General features: G+C 38.1%; 1 protein-coding gene and 1 long non-coding RNA gene across 6 annotated transcripts in view; one reads left to right on the top strand and one right to left on the bottom strand.

Moving 5' to 3' along the window:
• Positions 1-3,970: 3,970 nt before the first annotated feature.
• Positions 3,971-18,379, bottom strand: part of KRAS (KRAS proto-oncogene, GTPase) — a 42,895-nt gene continuing 28,486 nt past the window's right edge. For 2 of the 5 annotated variants that reach the window (XM_073317895.1, XM_073317903.1), the window contains exons 5-6: positions 15,227-15,350; positions 7,709-7,745 (exon numbers count right to left, since the gene is read on the bottom strand). In XM_073317895.1, the coding sequence (XP_073173996.1) occupies positions 15,231-15,350 (120 nt within the window). In that variant the 3' untranslated portion in view covers positions 7,709-7,745; positions 15,227-15,230. Of the gene's footprint in view, positions 7,746-13,554; positions 13,556-15,226; positions 15,351-18,379 lie in introns of all 5 variants that reach the window. The other 3 variants (XM_073317912.2, XM_073317885.1, XM_073317877.2) reach the window with 3 other exon arrangements.
• On the top strand, positions 9,022-15,124 carry LOC140900536 (uncharacterized). The gene is made up of 3 exons (XR_012155657.1): positions 9,022-9,288; positions 11,287-11,371; positions 14,046-15,124. It is a non-coding gene; the product is annotated as an uncharacterized LOC140900536 (long non-coding RNA).

Below are 18,379 nucleotides of genomic sequence, written 5' to 3'. Positions count from 1 at the left end.
TAATGCCTTATTTTTGTACATCTACATTTGTAAGTTCAACTTTCATGATAAAGAGTTTGCACTACAGTACTTGTATTAGGTGAATTGAAAAATACTATTTTTAATTACAAGTACTTGCACTGTAAAAAAAACAAGTGAGCACTGTACAGTTTGTATTGTTGTAATTGAAATCAATATTTGAAAATGTAGAAAACACCCAAAAATATTTAAATAAATGGTATTCTATTGTTTTAAGTGTGATTAATCGTGATTAATTGTTTGACAGCCCTAATATGTCATATGAAAAAAGTTAAGTGTTTAACATTGACCCAAATTTCTAAATATCATTTTCTTCTGTCCTTTGAGATTAAAATCTTACATATTGTTTCCTACTCACCACAAATGAAAACCATTTCAAAAGTCCAATTACTTTTAAAAAAAATTTAGTGGAGATTGGCTGTGTAGTATTCCTTTTGGTAAGTTGGCTGAGGCTTTAACCTCTCTCAGTTCTAAGAAAAATATCACTGTATGGAAGATGATTTAGAGAAACGTTGGCTAAGTATTCACACTCAGAGTGTGATCCCCTCTAGTTCTAGTCTGCTGTGAAAAATACTATTCTATTTTTTGTAAAGTTTTGCTGTTCCAATGCTGAGAAATCATGTTCTGTGCTCCTGGTATAGCACTTAAATCATGGCCCCTATTCCTGAAACTGTGCCGGCATCGCTGATACAAACTTGTGCCCTAACTGGCTTTGCATAGAATAGTGGTATGTTCTTCGGTTCCATTTAACATCACAGGAAGAGGAGTTGAAGTGAAACTAGCTTTTTAAATTAGATTTAAGTGCACTACTTCAGTGGCTTTGCTGGTATAGCCACAATATTTACATGATTGACTTAGGGGTTACTGAAACAAATTGTGTAATATACCATTTTGTCCCTGCCTCGTCGTCTTTAAGATTTTACCATGTTAGCTAACATGAGTTATGAACATCTATTTTTTTCCCCTTTAGTGAAGACAAGGTCTCATGGGGACTTGAATAAGAGCTGTTAAGGCTGAAGAGCCTGAGTTAGCAGGGGAAAGGAGCAGCCTCTCTCTCAGGCCACCCCTTGTGGCAGCAAAATGAGACATTGCTCATAGTAAGCTGCACAGATCTGTGATTCTGTTCTCTTCTTTCTTACATTAAGAATGACATTAATGTTGATATTTAATTCATTACCCCTGAGCATCTGAGTTAATACCTCACCAAGTTGAATGGGGCAGTTTGCATCTCAGAATTATTCCAGACTTTCTTGCAGGTTACACTTGGTAGAAGGGAGTTAAGCCAATTCAGTTGAGCTAACATGGAAAGGACATGTTTGAAAGTGATGCCATGAAACATTCCACCTCTAAAAAAAGGGCACCTCAATAAGCAGACACACTCATGGAACAATATCCACATCAGTTACTCCAGATTCCTCTGTTCCTCAACATTACTAGTTCTCAACCCATCATTTAGAAAGGTCTTTGCAGAAACTTCAAAAGCAAGCAGCAAAGTCACAAGATTAAAATACACAAAGGAAAAATGAAAGTGAAGAAATTGCATGTGATCTTCTTACAGGAAGAAAGGGCCCTGCATCTTATTGTTAGTATCTACTAATTTCAGGTGCTCAGTTTGAGACTTGTAGGATGGGATTTAAAACTCATTATTGGACTACTTAGCATTAAGTACCACATTATGTATTTGAAGCACAGCTCCCCTTGACTTAGTTACAGCTGGCAGGAGTTAGCACTTCTACAGATCAGACCCCAGGGTCTCAAGTCAGGCACCCAGGAAATGAGGAACACAGTGTTAGGGACCACCTGTGAAAAATGTGTTTTAAGTCACTTGACTAGCATCACATGGTAAGTATGGCAGAAACAGAAATAGAATCCAGTTATTAAGGGCACCATTCAACTGTGTCATCTATGAGGCCATCCTCTCTTTTCTTGTAATCCCTTGTCTCATTCACTATACACCTTCTGACTTCTGTAACAAAAGAATCAGAGGTCCTAGTCTTTTACTACACAACCCTAATTCATCCCCAGAGCAGATACATCCTGCGTACGAGTCCGGTGGAAAAATAGTGGTATGTGATCATGTAATTAAGGACTATCATAATACATATACAACCTGAACTCTACCATCACTTCCTCATTTCTGAGTGTTTGACTTTACATTGATAATGTTTTTAATATAAAGGTGTGTGTGTGTAATTTCCTAGGGGTTGGTTTTTTTTAGAAAACTGAAAAAAAAAAAAGTATACCACTTGGCATCACTGACACAAACATGCATCATCAGCAGGGTCAGATCCATTTAGATCCCTTATCACCCTCTCTGGAGACCAGAGGGGTGAGAGACTGAGTGGCTTTCATAGATATCTGCTGAAAATAGACGAATGGTGAGACAGGAATCTTCAGTTCCATTCCATGATGTGAAGGGGACTGGGTACAGACTTCTGCACATTCTCCCCAAGTTTGACTCCTGTTCAGTCCCCTCCAACCTGCTCTAGCCCTGTCTCTTACCCACCTCTGACTCCTCCTCCCAGTCTCCCCTCCTCAAGCTTCTTATCTCAGTCCCAGTTTCCTTGCCCAGCTAGTCCCAACTGGTTCCCAAACTCCTTGTCCAATCTTAGTGTCCTGCCCCTCTCCCCCGGGGCTCCTTTTCGCTACTTTCTTTGTTCAGTAAGTCCCAATTCTCCTCACACACCCTGGATCTTCATCACACCCCCCCGGATCTTCATCACACACCCCGCCGCCATCGCCATCAGAGTTGTTCAGTTCCAGTCTCTCCCTCCACTCCTCAGCTCTTCATCTGAGCTAACTCTACCTTCCGTCCGCTGGCTTCCAGGCCTCCTTCCCCTCAATTCACTCCCCAGCGCCATTCTCCTTGTCCAACCAGGCCCAGTCTTTCCCCCTCCACATCCCCTCCAATTCCCTGTCCCATCTTCCCTCCCCCAATCCCAATCCAAAACTACTCTGTCCCTCTGCATTTGAATCAGGCAACAGCGAGAGCACAGAAAAGGGGCTTCATGCTCTCAGTTCTGGTGCCAAGCTAGCAACAGCCCAGAAATCCAATTGCAGGGAAAGTCCTGCCCAGCCACTGGTTGGAGCACACCAAGTGTGGTCAGAATCTTCAGGGAATATAGCCACAAAGCTCTAGCAAGTCTGTGCATGTGTGAATTGTGATTTTTTTTCCCCAAAGGCTTAGAATCTGGCCACATTTGGGCAGATTTTCACTGGGATAGTAGCAAAACAAGCACCTCTGGCAGAGACCACCTCTGCCAAATTTCTAGTCCCTGCTCCAAAGCACAGGGTCACTAATACAGTTCAGAGAAAAGGTTGCTAGAAATGTTTAAACTTGGGCAAAACAATGTACTTTTCCCTAGCTTCATTCTCAAACAGCTGAACCATTTTGGCTAGAGTTACTAAATAAATAATAAGCAGCAGCAGACACCCAGCATGGAAAATTTCAGCCCAAATTATTTGGCAAAGTTACAAGCAACTGAAAATAGGGTCTTATAGTAATACATGAGCAACAAAGACCTGGACCAGTGTCCTAGAATGTTTTGCCCAAATTTATTCATTACAGCTTTCACAAATTTCAGAGTAGCAGCCATGTTAGTCTGTATTCGCAAAAAGAAAAGGAGGACTAGTGGCACCTTAGAGACTGACCAGTTTATTTGAGCATAGTTGATAGATTTCCACTCCATATGGCTAAATGCAGTGCCTTGCATAATGACAGGTTTCAGAGTAGCAGCCGTGTTAGTTGGTTAGTCTCTAAGGTGCCACTAGCTTTCGCAAAGGAAAGAGTCATGGGGGGTGGGAGGTTTTCACAAAAGTTGATGGGCAATCAAAACAGCAAGAGAAATTGAGAGGGGCTGCCAAATAAATGAAGTTCATGGGGTACTTAACTAATTATAGAGATTAGCATTACATTTATTGGAAGGAGCAATAAATTAAATACCAACAAAAGTTCACAATAACTATTTTTATTACATTACAATAAATAGGAGCAGTACAATTTGACAAAAAATGACAAATTTCAGATCACCTCACAGCACATACTCCTATAAAACATTAAAAAGTTTAAACAGTGGTCATTCTTTTAATTTAAAGTCTGGTTTGACCAATATTCATAGGTCACGCAACCAAATGATGGGAAAACTGGATCACACTGCATATGTTCCACATCAAAATAAGCACAATGTACAAAATGTGCATGTTTCAGTTTACACTATACAAAAATAGTTAAAATACATTCCAGGTAAACATATTACATTAAGAAATTGTTCTAGTAAGAAGTTGGCACTCAAGAGGAAAAAGCAGAAGTATTTTCAACATGAAAACACAAGACAGTGGAATTATTAGGAAATGTTAGGAAATATTACTGCCTATGTAGCTTTATGTAGACTTTACAAAAAGAGCCACAGCTTGATGGCCTTAGAAGGAAACAGTTGTATTGCTTGATAGTACTGACAAAAGAATGGAAGTTTATGTAGCAGCTTACCTATTAGAGAAATACTATTACAGTAAGAGCATTTTATATGGTGAATTTTTTTTTTTTACATAATCTCAGCCAACCAAGATTGTAGGACACTGTATAGGTTAAAAAAAAAATCAAAACAGTAAAATTTCAGCTTTCAGTTAACGGATGACCTTTTTTTAAAAAAAAAAAAAAAAAGGTTTACCAAAATTTACATAAAGCTACTATCAGGCATTGGAAATCTAATGTATTAATGTAGTAAGTGAATTCACATGTTCATTTAATAGTCACTATCAGAAAAAGATAGCATCTGGATATGTTCTTGGAAAGCATTTCAAATAGGGAAAGACAGAATAATTATTAGATCAACTTGTGCAAGCTGCAATTCAACATGCCTCACCAAGTCTCTACAAATATTAAGACAAAACTGCACAACAGTGGCAAGGATGAGCGTATTTTGTGAAAGTTAGATCACAAAGACTGGTCTAAACAGTTTTAATATCTATTCAAATGAATTGGTAGTTTAAAGATTAAATTTATTAAAATAAGCTACCTTGGTATAAATTTATACTGATAATTGCATCCACATTTGCAAGCTGCACCAATTTTAGCAAAATCAGTTTTTCTACCAATTTAGTTAAATGGATAAAAACTGTCTAGATGAGCCCTAAATTTGCATGCAGTGTGACTCAGTTACAAAAAGCCATGAGTCTTAAGATTTTATTTCTTCTGTTTGTTCAAGTTACACTATCCACTTCTGCTACATTCTTCCAATACGTTGATAGTAGTGTCTAAAAATATGCAATTAACCAACAAAATCTCAACCTCAAGATGTTTTAAACTTAGAAGTAGCAAATAAAACACTTGCTGTTTACAACATCTACAGGGATTTGTTCCCACTTCCTATTGGTCCTAAATTAGGATGTAACATTATGTTCTCCCACCACCACCTTTCAGTATTTTTTTTTTTTTTTTTTTTTTTTTTTTTTGCTTTTTGGCCATATGTATGAAGTATATCCTGCAGCTCGGGAAAGAATTTTTAAAAAATTCAAAAATGCTTTCCCAGCCACACAAAATTTAAGGGTCATGCAGCAATACAGGTAGTATGTTTATTACACCCCTAGCCACCATTGCAGCTCTCCTTCAAATATGGCCACTACTGCTTCCTGTGTAGAAATAAGAGGTCATCTTGCACATGTAGTTGTACCTTTGATATTGTACATGTGTACGCTGCTACATGAAAATCCTACTCTGTGAAAAACTCTGTTTAAAAGTTTCAGGCTAACTTGCGAATAACAGTTTTACCTATCATGACCATTGAAAACTCATGAATCAGGCCCCAACAAATCACAAGGTTTTAAAGACCAATATTGTGTATTATTTGCCTTCTGCTGTTCAATCATTTAGCATACAGTTGAGTCACATTTTCAAGCTCTTCCCTGCAACTATGAGGGCTAGACACATGAAAAAAGCAAGCTAAGATTCTCATGTAAAAACTCAACTCCAGACATCACATTTACTAAATTCACGATAAAAATCACAAGAGTTGGCAACACTAGATAACTGGCTCTCACTTTGGTGCAGACTAACCAAACTATTGCTATACTGCAAATAAAAGCTTCTTCAAAATAATGGATTAACTCCAATCAGAAAAATCACAAGAAAACTTAATTACTCTGGGAACAACACCACTGAAAACCTGGTTTCAATGTGTGACAATCTTGACATTTTGTGCCACTAAACAACCATTTAATCTGTGAAACAAAATTAGTATTTCACAAAAATCACAGCAGAACACAAAACAACATTGGCTCTGGAAACCATAATATCAGCTATGCCTACTGAATGTTTGTGAAAATTCTCCATCATCCCCATATTTATGGCATAGTGGATTTCCAGCTAATCTGTATGAAGCAGCTGAATTCAAGTGCCATTACTGAATCTAAAGAGGTTACTGGACTTTAAAATGCCTCCCCTATTATACACAAAATGGGCATTTGGAAATATTTAATGCCACTCTTGAAAAAATGGTTCTGACATCTATAAAGCTAGAGGTCCTGACCTCATTCTTAGGATTAAACTCTGAATCAACGTATGAATTAACTTTTGTAAGTGTCTGAATTACTCATTTGTTAAGGCTTTCCAGTATTTCTTAGTAGTGACACTGACGGTGAAATCCTGACTCTACTGAAACTACTTTCACAGATCACAGAATATCAGAGTTGGAAGGGACCTTAGGAGGTCATCTAGTCCAACCCCCTGCTCAAAGCAGGACCAACCCTCAATTTTTTCCCCAGATCGCTAAATGGTCCCCTCAAGGACTGAACTCACAACCTTGGGTTTAGCAGGCCAGTGTTCAAACCAAGAAGTTTGCCAGTTACTTCAGTGGAGCCAGGATTTAACCTTGGGTCTCCTGACACAAAAAGTTAGTGAAAGTCTTAAGAAAAGCATTACAATAGCAAATCAATTTAATTAGAACTTTTACTTTTTCCATTGCCAGATGTGCATTATTGTCTTTTTTTAATTTTTCTTTTTTTATAGAAAAAATATAGTATTTAAGGAGTGACCATGACAAATTGCAGTGAAAAACTTTGTGAAAGTTATATCTTTACATTCATTGAAGTTGATCTGAAATGCTACAAGACTAGATGCCTAGAAGCAGAATCTATAGGAAGACTATAAAGGCTTCTGGTCTCTCAATATTGCAGTCAGTCTAGAATAAAAGAAAACAAGTCGGAAATAAAAATTTCTTACGCTAACTAGTCCTTTTATCCAACCAGATAAAAAACCACAGTAACGATATAAGAGCCTGTGGAGCATTTTCATTATTTTGTTTGCACACAGAACTAAAGTTCACAATTGGTAAGAAAAATAGGAAGTTAGCAGCTTTGCATGCACCAAAAAGTCCTAAGAAAATTCTCAGGGTTTATTTGTTTTTCTTCCACGGGCATTGCTAGTTCAAGAACCAACACTCAGGGAATACTGGCACTTAAGAGGAATAAAGCTTCCACTGTCATGTAAAACAAGCATTCAGGTTCATGAAGCAGAAAGAAAATTAAGTAATGCTAAATCAGATGCTAATAATTTAGTGTAATGTACAAAAAATCACTTTCTTAAGTATGCCTTAAGAATAAAGGATAAATTGTATTTACATAATTATACACTTTGTCTTTGTCTTCTTTTTCTTCTTTTTACCATCTTTGCTCATCTTCTCTTTATGTTTTCGGATTTCTCGAACTAATGTATAGAAAGCATCATCGACACCCTGAAAAGAAACATATGTGGCTATAAGACCAAATTAACATGATTTATGTACTCATTTGGGTAGTGTTTGTTTTCATCTGAACATTGCAGGTTCATATTAATGTTGCAGTTTAGTAAGAATATGTATATTGGGTGTTGTGATGAAGTATGCATATTTTTTATAATCAAACTGTAGATTTATTTAATTATTAATTTCTGTACTTTTAGGTGTTTGGGTTCTATAAATACAACAACAGGCACATATGTTGTCACTCAGCAACCTTCACTGGTTTTTGGAAACCTTTTCATTTTTGGAAGTTACCAGGTTAGTGTGGGGTTTTTTTGTTTGTTTTTGTAATATACACATTTTCATTTGCTACACAAGAAACTGAAGCCCAATTCTCCACTGCATTGTTTTTTATGAATTTACACATGTACAATGTGGGTGTAAAATACTGCTATACCAGGAGTAATAAGCCACACATCTGCAGAAGTGGGTCCAAAAATCAAGCCGTACAGCTAAAACAAAGACTACCACCACTGGAGCTGAAAGAAGTTCTTTATCATCAGCTGTAGACCCTTACATCCTAAATTGCAAGCCGCAAATAAAGGGCAACAAACATGCACACTGCAAGTTCCTCCTCCCACTGAAGGCAACAGCTAAAAAGCCCTCCCATTGATACCAATAGGAGTAGACTGGGCCCCTTAAAAATAGTACCCGTGCTTAATTACAGTTTTATTCAAATATAGAAGTGTATATGTTTGAGCTGATTTAACTATAGGGAAAGTTTGAAGGATATGCCATTTAAAGAGATCTATCTCAAAAAGCAAATAGTTCCTTCAAACAAATGTGCATTTACAATACATTGTAACAGCTTCAGTACCTGCATACTTCTATGAGAGGATCGTTAACTAGAATAGAATCCTAGCCAGTCTGTACCTCACCAATTCACACAAACATTGGCTATTTTTCCCTACTTCTCAGGGTTTTCACAGCAGAGTGCTCTAATGATGTTTCAGCCTACTTAAGTACATTTACTAGTACACTATGAACTATTCCAAATACAAAATAAACTGTAATGGTCAAAATAAAGTGAAAATAGTATATTATGTTGTGCAGTACCCTAGTTTTTTAAATGTTTGTTCACTTTTTAAAAAAATCAGAAATCAAACGATCTCATTAATTAGTGAGAATTAGTACTGTTCTGTTGTAAAACTCGGACAAATGTTAATATCTGACTTACAAGTATGAAAGACAGTCAGAATAATGGCACAATATGAATCCATAACAACCTATATCTAGGGAAATAATCTGTATCTAGACAAGATACAATGGTGCTGTAGCAGGATATGCAATTTTAAAACGTACATACTACATTATTAAGTCTCCATTAACCAACAGAGCAAAATATGTATTACAGTTCGCTGCAAAGGGCCAAAGGATAATCTCATGGTTAGAGTGCTGGATTGGCATCAAGAGCTCTACATGCCACTGTCCCACAAACTACACCCTTGAGCCGGAGCAAGATGACCACTCAGTGCCTCAGTTTCCACATCAGTAAAATGTAAGGAATACCATCTTCCTCACAGAGGAAGTCATTAATATTTGTAGAGGGTCTAAGATCCTCACAGATGAAAAGTGCTAAATGCAAAGTGTAACAAAACACTGAAACTACCACAAAAATATTCCACCCACTTTCTTTTAAACTATTGTTAAAATAAATACACAGAAATTAACCCATAAAAAAGTGATATTCAAACAATATTAAGGACCTTAACCTCAAAGAAAGTAAGGAGATTCATAGTTAAGGCTGAAATTCATTCTACTGTGCCTCCTGCAGATATTGCAAAACAGGATAATTTTACATAGTGTGTATTACAAAACCTATACACTAGGGGGAGACTTAAGTATGGCACGTCAGCTTACAGTATTGAATCCTTTGTTTTGCAGATCAAATCTTAAACAGTTAAGAGAATATTTGCATTAAACTGATTTTGGTTCTGCTGTAAATTCTCTTTAAAGCACCTACTGGCTGATAATTGGGCACACTGTATCAAGACTCAGTTCAAGAATCTTTTAAAGGTGAAAATAAAATAAAGAACCATAAATTAAAAATTAACTTGAAGCCTTATTTTACCTTTCATTTAACCCCAGACACTTACTTTAGTTACCTGTAGATAAGGAACATTATTTCAAAATTTGGGTTGCAGCACACTGTCCTAGAGTTGAAGGGGAAAGTTATCCAAAGTCCTGCTTTACACAAGACTCCTCGAATAAAGAGTGACACTAAGCCACTTTCTCAGCAGATCTCCTCAAATGTGCTGGCAAAATTTATGAATTAAAATCAGGCATTTGCACATATATCTATCCTTTAATGTCTGAGAAATTTCAGGTTATACATATGCAACACGGATACACTTGACGATATTACAAGAACAGCTAAGGAGGAGCCCCATAAGTCTGGCTAACAGAATATTGCATATGGGAGCATGCAACTATTTCCACAAATCACACAGCCTCTCTGGCCTCCTACTGAAATCTCTCTGTGTACTGGGTTTTGGAATTCTCGCTCTAACCTGTGTCTTAAAAGGTGGCATTAGATATTGCTGCCTTTTCTTCAGTCACCTTCAGTATATAGTTTTACTTTATTTAGCTTACTGTTTTAATGAAACATTGGATTTTTAAAGAAGTATTACAAAATATTCATCTCTAAAGATTTCAACACTGGGAAGGATTGCTGGATTTATGTACAAATCTGTTAGAATTCTGCCACACAGCATCATCCAGGACCCTGGTCTAAAAAATATATGTGCAAAATACAACCGTGTATGATTAAAACAAGAAGGATGATAGATATACAACTAAGCAGCAGTCACCTTATTCAGTTCAACCGTGAGAAAATCCATTTAGTGCTCTATTCAGCTTAAGTCCTATTTTAAAATTAAAAACAGTCAGTTTGGAAGGCTTCCTATTGGCCATACTCCAGAAGGGAGACAACTTAATTCACAATCAGAGAGCCCAGTGTAGGATCATATATCAGCTTCTATCCTGCATTCATACTCAGAAAATGACAAAGTAGTTTAACTGTTAAGTAGCTCAATATCAAAACGCTCCTTTTCCTATCAACTGGATTCTACCACTAAACTTTGGTTTTGGTTTGTTTGTTTTTTTAAAGAGGCCCTAAATCAACTTATAATACAAAAAGAAGGGTCTAATTGTGTCCCCCTTCCATGTTTGAAGTATACACTACAATTACCATGCAATCATCATTACTGGCTTGCAAATTTGCACATCTTTGGAGTTGGGTGGGAAGGCCATAAAACAACTTTGTTTACAGCCTGAAAATAATTAATGAACCCCTTAAAAGATTAAGTTCAAACAAAGCTTCTATATTTGCATTTTTAATAAGACCATCACTGTGTCATCTCACTGCCTAATTTACAGTTAACTTTATGCTCAGATAGGCAATCAACTGTAAAAGAATGCTACTGACTAACATTTTCAAGTAAGGTATCCTTTGTAGGTTTTACATTAGTTAAAACGTTTTGTTCATTTGTCACAGACAAAGTCAGCCAGATGCACGTAGGCGTCTCCTGCTTTATGGCATAACACCAAAGGAATTTTATCTTTCAGGACAGCATCAGCAGGTAGGCATACCAAACCTCATACATACAATATGAATGAAAAAATACATAAACCAGGACAAGTTTCATGAAATAACAAATGTATTCTGGTACCAACATTGCTGGGCTTGGTTGGTTGACAAGAAAGAAAGCACTTGACGTTGCAATTAGTTGCAAACAGTTCTATTGTGAGTTTTCCCAAGGTTCTGGATATCTGCTGAAAGGCTTCAGTCTTTGCGGATCATTCTCCTTGGATCTGCTTAGCCGGTCTGCTGTACAGTTAAGCTGTCCCAGAATAAGTGGAGTCTTACTGAGAGGAGAATATGGGTATGTCTGTCCAGCAAAAAAAACAAAACATAACCCACACAGCAGCAAGTCTCAGCCTGGGTCTACAGATTTGGGCTCTCAGGGCTTTGGCTACAGCACTAAAAATAGCTGTGCAGACTGAAACCCACCACCCCTACCTGGGCTTGAAAGCCTGAGCCCAAATGTCAATATAGCTATTTTAGTGCCATAGTAAGAGTCTGTAGAGCCAGGCTCTGAGACTCTCTTCCGGGGGGGTGGGGGGGTTGGAGGGGGATGTTGATTTTGCCATGTAGACATACTCTAAGAAAGGGCAGCCTCTTAGCCGGGTGGGTTATTTGTGCCACCATGATGATTCAGGTATTCAGCTACTGATGTGCCATCAGATTTATGAGCACGTTTTCTCCAGCTTAGCCTTCTAAATGCTAAGATTGTTAACATGACTGATCACACCTCAAGGGCATATACGTGGAAGTTATTTTCACTTAATGATCATGTTTCCCTGAACTGAGCTGGCATCCTAGGAGCTCCTCAAACCAAACAGGCTTGCCTCTCAGGCAATTTATACTCTAAGCATTAGGGAGGATAGAACTAGGCATCCAGAAATTTGTCAAAAGGTTTCTCCTGATCTGGGGGAAGACTACTATTCTGGGAAGCAAGTGAAGAGAGAAATGATACCCTCAAGACAAATGGAAATGGAAATCCAAGAGTCCGAGGAGATTCTCAGTGGGAAGCAAAGAAAATGAGATTCTAGCCTCTTTCCCAAGCAAGTCCACAGACAGAAAAGATCAACACAGCCCAAAATCTTTGCTTAGGGCGGAGAAGGAAGGCGTGGGTCTACTTCCAGGTACATGCACAAAAGAAAGCTGCCCCTTTCCAAAATACCAGAACTAAGCTTATATTTAGGAAATAATCTCCAGTCTCTCTCTCTCCTGTATCCTAAGTGCAAAGGCATGACTACTGCTCCCTGAAGAAAAGGCTTAGGAAAATACAACTGAATATGTTTCTTTTAAAAAAGGGGGGGGGGGAGTCTAACCAGTTTGAAGTGAACAGCTATCACATAGAGCTTGGATAAGCTATTGTCCCACATCATGGCTAAATCCATAATGCCCATTGAGCCACTGGGGAGGAGCAGACCACATTAGTGGAATATCTAAGGGAGTCCTGAGGAACAGCATTCAGGCTATTCTCAGCTAAAGGCACTAAGCCTATGTCAGCAAAATTTATGTCGCTCAGAGGTGTGAATATTCCACCCCCTCCCAAACGACGTAAGTTACACCGACAGAAGAACTTCTCCCGCTCGTGGACGTGAGTTTTTTATGCTGACGGGAGAGCGCTCTTCACCAGACATGCTGCAGCAGCCCAACCTTATCGATATTTTTAAAATCTTCCTGAGAAGGGAAGAATAGAAAACCTCATATTGTAACTCCAACAGCCAGCAAATAACTCATCTGGAAACAAATCTGTATGGAACTTTCTAGCAGTAAACTCCAAATTTAATACAAAGAATGACATCGTTTTTGAGCAAGGCATAATTGCAGAATCCAGTCTAGGTGAGGAGAGCCATTTATCCCTCAAATCTTCTGGGAGCATATATGGCCTGTGCAGATTTAGCAAAAATTCAGGTGTGAGGAGCGATGCATGATCAGTCTGCATGATCTGCTAGACTGATGGATGGACTAGAAGGGAATCCTGAACAAAGTGAATAAAACCCACACAACCATGTTATTTTCAATCCTCTTTAAAGACGTAACTCCTTAGCAGGGGCTGGGGGTCAACTCAGACACTAAGTCATAAGATACTTCTCCCTTCTCTGAACAGTGACCCACCAAAGCCTTTATAGGTGTTTGAGAAAGGACAGTGCCAAGCAATGAAGAGACTTTTACTAAGAGACCAGTACTGACCCTTAGGGAACCTTCCTCAAAGCCTTTATAGGAACTCCGAGAGGAGTTCAAAGCCCCCCAGTAAGATTTAGTAGCCAGAAATGGCTCATTGACCCATTCAAACACTTTACAGGCCAGAGGAAAAGGAACTGGGGAACTTCCTGATATCCCTTTCCTCAGGAAGTCTTCAAGTATTACTTCCATCTAAGTCCGTGGCTATCTGAGGGAAGGCTTCTTTCCCCTGTACATGAACTGGATGGGCTGGCTTTGTCAATCACAGCCAGAGGAACTGCCCTCAGCCACTGTCTCATTATGCCAATATTTTGGAGAGAACCTCTATGGAGCTTGGTTTTGTCTTTCACAGCCATCACTTCAGCCACAAACTCACTCCAAAGAGATTGTGGAGTTCCCCCCGCCCCTCCCTCGGAAAAGACAGATAAAATGCTCATGATCCCAATGGCAAAGCACAACTGCCAAGAGCCACAGTTGAGGTGGAGTTTCTTTTTCCCTAGCTTTCACTGCTTAGGACACAAGTAACAGTCAGACTCCACTGCCTTCATGCATGCTGCTCTGAGTGAGACAAGAATCAAACTGGTGAAGACAAAGGTTGGGTTCTCGAGAGTGGACAAAGTGGTCATCATCCGGCCTGCCAAGTGAGTGAGGAGGAATAACCCAAGATCTGCACCCAGAGCAACAGAACTAATACAATGGCAATGTGTACAGACAGCTTTTTTGAGGGTCTGGTGAAACAGTTCTAGAAACAGACTGAATCCATTACTTCTTGATGATATGCTATGTCTTGAATGTTATCTCTCTCTCTCCCCATTTTGCTTTGGTTCTTAGTTCTTACAACATAGACCAGCAAATATTAAACACTGTTCGATGATATGATTAATATAGCTATATATTGTACTTACATTTGTATTTTTTCTTATTTCATTACAAAACTTTTTCTCTTCTTTTTTACAACAAAGACATTTCCCGCTCTCCCATCCCCCATCCCATCCAAATCACTTGTCTGATGAAATCTGATGACATAGGGGAGGAAAAAATTCAGATGCATTTCCTAAAGTGATAAAGTGAATTATTTCACCTCAGAAAGTGAGGCAGGACAGGTGCTCTGAGGACAGGCTTGGGACCCAAGAACTCCTGTGTTCTAATTCCTATGTATATACTATCTGTCTGTCACACTGAGCAAAGCATTTAACTTCAGTTTCTATATCTGAAAATGTAGATAGTTGGAGAGAGAATCAGCTATTTGTAAAGCAACTTGAAGATCTATCCCTGGCCTTCACTACTGTGGAATCTACACATTTTTCCTCACAACTCTCCCCATTAAGTTGGCACATATCATGATACCCATTTTATAGACAACGGAAGCACGGAGATTAAGTAGTTTGGCCCAACGTCAGAGTATGGATCTCCTCCTACCCATTTGTCAAAAATCACAAAACAGAACAGACCAATAACTGCTAAGGTATTGTTTAAAAAATACTCTATTGCTAGAAAACCAAAGCTCAAAACTAAATGTTGTTAAAAGGAAAATAGAAGTTAGATTAATTTTGTACTTATTATATTTTGAAATTCTATAATTACGACTGAGAAGCCGTAAGATATCTAATTTACATGAAACTGATTATCAGCTTTTCTGCCCAAAATTAATTTGCAAAACTTACCCTATTACAAAACTTACCCTGTTACATTACAAGACATTTTTTAATTTTCACGCACCCTGGAGTCTTTTCTTCTTTGCTGATTTTTTTCACTCTGTACTGTCGAATCTCTCGCACCAATGTATAAAAAGCATCCTCCACTCTCTGCATTGTAAAACACAACTCCTTAAAATCTGCTTTATTGACAAAGATGATGTACTGGGACACCCATCACAGAAAAAACACTGAAAGTATGAGCTTTACTTGAGAAATGTAGGTATATGGAGCACAAGTAATTCTAAGGGCTGTGTTCATATTCAGTCTGCAGACAGAAAGCGAGAGCCTGCCTATCAGAGGAAAGGAGGAGCGCCATGTCTATACTGTCACAGATAGATTCTATGGCTCAGTGTTCTTTAACTGATGCTCTCCACTGGAGTTATCCCTGTCTTGTTTTAAAGGTTAGTTTTAAGACTTATTTCTGTACCCAGTTTTGGTAAGGAAAACATTTGGCATTTATGCATTTTAAAAAACATCTTTAGAGAGAGTTAAGTTTGACTTGATAAATGTTATTATAAACTAAAACATGAACAAGTCAGAGACAGACTTAAAATCAAGGAGTAAGATCTGGGTGATGAAAAGCCACTATGCTGCATTGTGCTTAAAGCCCTTCAACATTTTTGTGGGAAGACAGAAATCTGCCAAAACAGGATATGCACCAATCTGTGGGGGATGAGAGAGTTATCAACATTATGTATTGCTCAGATAAAGGTGTATAACATATTAGGATTGTGAATGTTTCAATGCGTAATGTAAGTACAGTAGCTTGGTAACTAAGAGGGGAGCATGTTTTTATTTAAGGTTCCTCCGTCACCTATTCCAGTCTTTTGGAGTTATTTAGGCAGGCAGATCTACACCTCTAATTTGGGGTCTTTGCAGTCTTTGGTCAAGTGGGTGCGTAAGCTACTGTCTACTCTCCTTTAAAGTAGCAAGATTTGCCCTCATGTAGAGCTCGACATGAGAGCTTTACATCAGGGACGGTTATGCTACATATTTCAAGAACAGATACAAAGAAACGTTTGCTCATATGGGCAATACTTAACTCAATGCTGTATTGTTCAATTTTTAAAGTGACCACAGGTTGATTATTTTGGGGTTTTATTGGTTTGGTTTTGTTTTTAAATTGGAACTCATTTGCCAGCCAAGGTACCAGTACTGATAGCCCTAATTTTATCAGAAAAATATATTTGGATGAAATACATAGAGTCTCCCTTTAAAATAATGTGCCTTGAATTAAATGTTCTGTTTCTAAAATAATGAGTCAACAATTTACACCACACCAGAAATGACATGCATATTATTGCTCATAGGTTATTTCTCCAAAGTAGAGAAATAGCAAGTTCGGTTACAGATTGTAGGATGAAAAGTTCATAAGTTACCACAAAAAGTGGTTCTAGTCTACACTGTCTGAGCTAGATCCAGGCAATTGCTATGGTACCTTTGCAACGTGATAGTACAGAGGCTGTAAAGCTGGCCACACCAGCCAAAAAAGGAATCCCCTATCATGAGGGCAATCTGAGTAGCACAGCCATTATAGATAACTCTATAGCACCCACTCACTCTCTCTCACAGCTCTGTGTTTAGGGCATTGGGAGAATATGCCATCTCTTCAGCAATAAAAGCAAAACTGGGAGAAAACTTGAGATAATTAACCAGTTGAAAGACAGAAAGGTGTATCAGCAACCGAAAGTTACTAAATGGCTACTTCAGAGAACTGCAGTTGACTGGCTCTGCCAAATTTAAAGGCCCACACAAAGATCTACTGAAATCTATAGGACTGTTTTAAGTTGCATTGGAACCCAAAATGGCTGGCCCTAGGATTGGGTAAACATATGCAACCTTTTTGTTTACCCTCTCTTGGAGCCAACCACGTTGGGTGAGCCTTTAAATCTGGCAGAGCCAATAAGCTGCAGTTCTACCTATCTACCTCAGGTCCTGTGCTGAGCACAGCTCATCCAGCTACAAGGACTGTGGGCTCTGCTTTCCATAAACAGATTGAACTTGAGTTGAGAAGAACACATTACACTAGTTTACCTCAACCTCAATCTACTTTGGCTAATGCACACAGTCTGCCCCTATAATTTTTATAATTACAATTTTAAAACCTTTATGTAAGAATTATTAAATTGTCTAAAAGCATATCTATGCACTGTGCAACTGAGATCAGCAGAAAATCCCAGGAAACAAAAAAAAAAATCTAATCTTTACTGATATTGCTATTAACTCTAATTTGCTACATACGATGCCACAGGAGATCATATTTAAAATTAATCATTCAAAAGTCAGAGTTTGCTATCTGAAGGTTTCTCTGAACAACAGCCATCTGATCCTGAAGATGAAACACACTGTACTTTTGTTTGTTTATGGATAAATAAAATAAAATTATTCTCACAAATTAAAGCTCACAAATTAAAATCTACCCTCTTCAGAAGAGGGGGAGCTTAACTTCATATCCACAAAATACTGATGGCCTGAGCATTCTTTATATTTAAAATCTAGTAGTTTGTAGAAGAACATTTACAAAAAATGTAAGCCAAGTAAAGCTCATATTTTCATGTTTTCCTGGGAGGTTGGGGGCATCTTATTCACAGAGAGAGAATAAATAGTGATCAGCTGCAGTGTGCCAGAGCACATGCTGTGTAGAAATCAAGATACTTAGGGTTTACTGTTTTGCAGAACAAATATGAAATTTGATTCTGTAGCTGTGATATCAGAAATAAGACAATGCGCCTTCATTTGACTTCATAATTCCAACGGTCCCATCACCAATAACAGGAGGTGTGATTTTGCATTAGCGATGCCGAGAAACACACATAGAGAGAGAAAAGAAGTTGCTACTACCGCCACCAAGAATGTAACATTTGGACTATAGTTAAGAGGAGTCATACTAGAAAGAACATATTTTAACAAGAGATAGTTGCTAGTTTAACTAATGTGACAATCTACACAAGGGACAATTTTTGAAGAGTCAGTCACCACAGTGATATGTTTAAAAAAAGCAACTGTAATACTTTTTTAAAAAAACCTTTGCATTACTGTTTCTCTTTTAGGCTCACTTCATAAAGTTAATAAATTGATGGTAATTCAAGGTCAAAGTGGCACCACCAGAAAGTAAAAACAAACAAACAAACAAAAAC

The sequence above is a fragment of the Lepidochelys kempii genome, chromosome 1 (assembly GCF_965140285.1).
Source record: "Lepidochelys kempii isolate rLepKem1 chromosome 1, rLepKem1.hap1, whole genome shotgun sequence".
NCBI classification, from domain to species: Eukaryota; Metazoa; Chordata; order Testudines; family Cheloniidae; genus Lepidochelys; species Lepidochelys kempii.
The sequence above is the reverse complement of the archived record's forward strand: the minus strand, read 5'-3'. Positions and strand labels throughout refer to the sequence as shown.